Source organism: Medicago sativa, chromosome 7 (assembly GCF_051527215.1).
Source record: "Medicago sativa cultivar Bolivia chromosome 7, Bolivia_mono, whole genome shotgun sequence".
Lineage (NCBI taxonomy): Eukaryota > Viridiplantae > Streptophyta > Magnoliopsida > Fabales > Fabaceae > Medicago > Medicago sativa.
The window spans coordinates 34,967,352-34,971,969 of NC_140755.1; the positions used below are offsets into that span (position 1 = coordinate 34,967,352).

General features: G+C 36.0%; 1 protein-coding gene across 1 annotated transcript; it reads left to right on the plus strand.

Annotated features, from left to right (window-relative positions):
- Positions 1-208: 208 nt before the first annotated feature.
- LOC146905884 (CASP-like protein N24) lies at positions 209-3,452 on the plus strand. The gene is made up of 3 exons (XM_085727906.1): positions 209-794; positions 1,381-1,516; positions 3,015-3,452. The coding sequence occupies exons 1-3, from the start codon at positions 250-252 to the stop codon at positions 3,201-3,203; spliced, it is 870 nt and encodes a 289-aa protein (XP_085584032.1). The 5' UTR covers positions 209-249; the 3' UTR covers positions 3,204-3,452.
- Positions 3,453-4,618: the final 1,166 nt, after the last annotated feature.

Genomic DNA, 4,618 nt, shown 5'->3' on the forward strand with positions numbered 1-4,618 from the left:
GCCTGTTTAACACTTGTTTGACTTAAGTCACACTAGAGGTATTTTCGTCAATTTGTATGAGATTGAGTAAATCTTGGTGGAAATAAGAGCAACTTTTTTTATTTGAAAGGGGTCAACATTGACGGGTCACTTTCTAAACCAAAAAGACTGTTACTGTTTAGTCTCTTACACACAAATTGAAAGTACTTGGCTGAAAAAAAATCCAATTAGTGCAAGAGTGAAAACCTTGTTGTGATAGGCTTCTCAAACATGAAGAATCAACAATCTGAACAAAATCCAACTCAATTACACCATAATGAACAAGATGAAGAAGAACACAACAACAGAGAACAAAGTAGTAGCAAATCCCCTTCACCACCACACCATTCCCTCTCCGACTCACCAATCTCCGACGATCACCGCTCCCTCCCTCTAGTCCTCGTGCAACCGCCGTTGGTCACGGCTCACCGGTTTCAGGTTGAGCCAGCTGTAGTCACCAGGGTAGATCCTGGTGCAGAAGAGGGTTTTGTAGGTGTCAAAGATGTTGAAGGAGAACGAGAACGAGACGCCGGTGGTGGTGGTGGTGTTGAAGGAGAACGAGAACAAAACACCGCCGGTGGTGGTGGTGTTAAGCGGGGATTAAGACCCGATGTGAAGAGTTTGTTGAGGTCTGAAAAAATTGTGAGTTTGAATAAGGTTTTGTTGGGTCTTAGAATTGCTGGTTTTGTTTTCTGTTTGGTTTCTTGGTCGGTTTTGGCTGCTGATAGGAAAAAGGGTTGGGCTATTGACTCTTTCTATTTGTACAAGGAATTCAGGTTAGTTATATTGATTCAAATTCGACACTTTCATTAGTGTTAAATAGTTATTTTTGTCGCTAAATGTGTGACGACGCGGTGTTATTACATTCTCTGAATGTATTGAAATTCAAAAAAACATTCTTTGGTGTGTTTCTCATAGTAATTTCATTGACCAGACTGACAAGCAGAAGATATAATCAAGCACGTTGGACGACCAAACTTAGTAATAGATTACCCGTTTGAGGACCAAACTAACTTGTAAAATATATGTTTGAGGATGTTTTTGTAATTATGATAGACTATAGTGACTCCGCTTGACATATTCAAGCACTCAAATGGCGGTTTAGTCTTCGTTTTATTTTAACGTAATTAGATGTCAAAACCCATTTGGGTTGGCCTCGTGGTGTTTGGCTTGGGACCTTGGAGTGTGCTCTTGTCAAGGTCTCAAGTTTGATTCTCCCCGTGCCAATTTCAGTGAGTTAGTTTGGCTTCTTTTAAAAAAAAAAACGTAATTAGATGTTAATTTCGATAGGTTTTTGGAATCTCGCAACTGTGTTGTTATTGTTAACTTGTTATGTAACGTCTGTGTGATTTTGCATTGCAGGTATAGCTTATCGGTGAATGTGATTGGGTTTGTGTATTCTGCGTTGCAGATATGTGATCTTGTTAAGTATTTGATTACCAAAAAGCATATAGTGGAGCACAAGCTAAGGGGTTACTTTACTTTTGCACTGGATCAGGTAATTAAAGCCTCTCCTTGCAAATTTGTGCTTCTGACTTATGTTGAATTGAATAATAAAGTAGTAAAGGGAACTGTTGTGATGATTAATTATGCTTGTAAAAAAAATGAGAAATCATAGGATCTTGACTGATTGATTACAAGTACAAAATGTTACTTTGAGTCATATGCATGCTTGTAAGTAAATATTTATTCTAAAATGATGTCATCGAATCCAGTTTCAAAAGGTCAAAATTCGGGCATCAGAGACCAACTTGTGTGGTCTGTGCATAGACATTTTTTAAGTGCTTTTTACTTCCTTTTCACCTGTTTTGAGTCTGACTTCTTGCTTTCTAAAAGTTGGTTTCCAAGTTGCACACCCCTTTCCAAAACCAAAGTTTAGAATTTAGTTTGTTCAGTCGCAAAAGTTTTGTTTGTGGGTGATCATCTACTTTTTAAGGTGGCACTTAAGGTGGACTAAGTTAATTTTGGATCCGGCTCTTCTAAAGTAAGTAACTCATTTTTTAGAGTGTAAAGTGAGTATTATCAACTATTAATTAAATCAAAGGTGGGTATTGGATGTGCAACCGTGCATCATAACAATCACATTAAATTAACAAGGAATAACCTTTGATTTTCTCACTTTATACTTTACTAACATTAGAGCAGTCAAATTTGTTAATTTTTACCATCAACGCACCAAAGTATTTTTTTTCCGAAAAGAGGATATACCATCCCTCTCAACATTATTCTCCACATTCTTGGACACTGCTGTAGCTTCTTCCACTTCACCAACACCGTTCACCTCCACAAAACCAGTAAAACCACCCATTTTTTCCCTCTATCTGCGAATCTTCATGGGCTGTTTACACGTTTCCCTCCCCTACACCAATCCAACCACAACAATAGCCAGCATCTCAAACCGTGACAGCTCTTGTTGCAACTCAAGCTTGGTTTCACTTGGACTTTTTAAACATCTACAAATTTATATATGCTAAGATTCATAAACTTATTTAGCTTTTACATAAACAACTATAAATAATTTATATAAGTGACGAATCATAAACTTATTTTGCTTTTACATAAACAACTATAAATAATTTATATAAGTGACGAATCATAAACTTATTTTGGTCTGAAAGCTCTTATTAAGTACTTATTAGAAATTTATTGAGTAAGTTTGTTCCATACACCCATTATATTGCAACAATTTCCCCCGTATTTTCTTTAACAGGTTTTTTTTTTTTTTTTTTTATCTTGTTGAAACCAAGCAAAACTCGTATTTTACCGTATGTAATTTCATTCAACAAGAGTATTTCACATGCTTTGTATTTTTGCATTTGGAGTTGGGGTAACACCTATTGGAAACTTGATTATATACTATGTTGTAAATTAATTCAAAGTAGGCCTTTCGGTATTGTTCTTCTTCACCCTGTTTTTCATGATTCCCCAGTTTAATGCATGCTTACATGCACCAACGACTACTAACCTGCTGTTGGACTGCTTGTTTTCAATTGCAGATCTTGACATACCTTCTAATGTCGGCATCCTCATCGGCTGCCACTAGAACTTATGACTGGGAGTCCAACTGGGGTAACGATAAGTTCCCGTTCATGGCGAATGCATCTGTGGTTTTGTCCTTCATTGCTTTTGCGGCATTTGCCATGGCTTCTCTAGTCTCAGGTTCTATTGTTTGTAGGTTCAGATAATTTGTATAAATACTGCAAGTGGAGTATGCAGACTCTTAGAGCACACACATCGCCTGCTGTAAGCCGTGGTATCACAGTTTCCAATAGCATTTTGTCAGACTTTTTCTTGGCACCGTGGTATTGCAATGCTACCGTAGTATTTCTGTTTTCTTTGATAAAAATAATATAAAATATAAATGTAAGAGACATTGTGATGTTTGATGGGACCCATTTTAAAATTTTAGAAGAGTGGTATGGATATTTAGAAAATGTGGTTGAGTGGTTTAAATAATTGTAAAGGTGAAATAATATATTATATTATGTGGGACCTATTTATACCACCCAAATGGATGGCATGGATGTGGATGCTCTTAGAGCATCCACAATGGTAGTTCCCTAACAAGGATTCCTTGAATGGACCCCACGTGACACATTACTTATTTATAATTTTTTAATAAAAGTATCTATTAAGGACTCAATGACTCCAATGGCAATACACTAATAAGGACTCCAATGAAAAATACTTAAATATGTCATACTATCTTTACATATTAAACAAAAATAATTTATCTATTACTCATTTTTACAAGTGGGACCAAGTAGTTTACATTTTATTACTTCTTTATGCAAGTGGGACCAAGTAGTACACATTTTATTACTTCTTTATGCAAGTGGGACCAAGTAGTACACATTTTATTACTTTTTTAAACGTGGGACCCGTTAGTTACCCAGGAGAGAGAGGGTCCTTATATAGTTGTCCGTTCTTTAACGGGGACTCAATTTTTCTTCCTCCAATGGAGGGTCCTTAACGGGGAGTGGTCCTTGTTAAGTAAGGACCCCCCATTGGAGATGCTCTAGTATATATGGGTTCTGAATTGGAAATATCACAAGTTTTCAGAAAGATTACTTCGTACATAAAGTTAAGAAGTTCACTTTCTGCTTGTGTCAGATTTTATATTGTAAAGGCCCAGATGGCATGCCTTGTGCTTTTGGTATTTAGTAAGATGATATGCTGTAGCACATAGTAATTGATCTTAACCATTGATTTGAGATACGACGGTCCAGATTACACAATCAATTCCAAGCTGTTAAACGATCTCGATTTAGATCAAATGGCCAAAAGCAACATAGTTACAGCAGATAATCCATTTCCGTACAGTCTAAACTGGTTAGAAATTAATTCCCTTCCCAAGACGCGACAAAAAGATAATTGAATTCTTTTCCAAAGAATCAATCAAATATGAAGAATGTTTGTATATTAATTTTACAACTATTTATTTTATGATTATGAAAGCATTAGTTCTTTCCTAAAGAATTAATAAAATATTAATTTAAAGCAAACTTTTTCAAGAATAATAGTACATTCAATTGAAAAACTGATCATAAAATACAACCGAACATGATTCTTGTTTAAGAGGAGACACAGGGGGACCTGC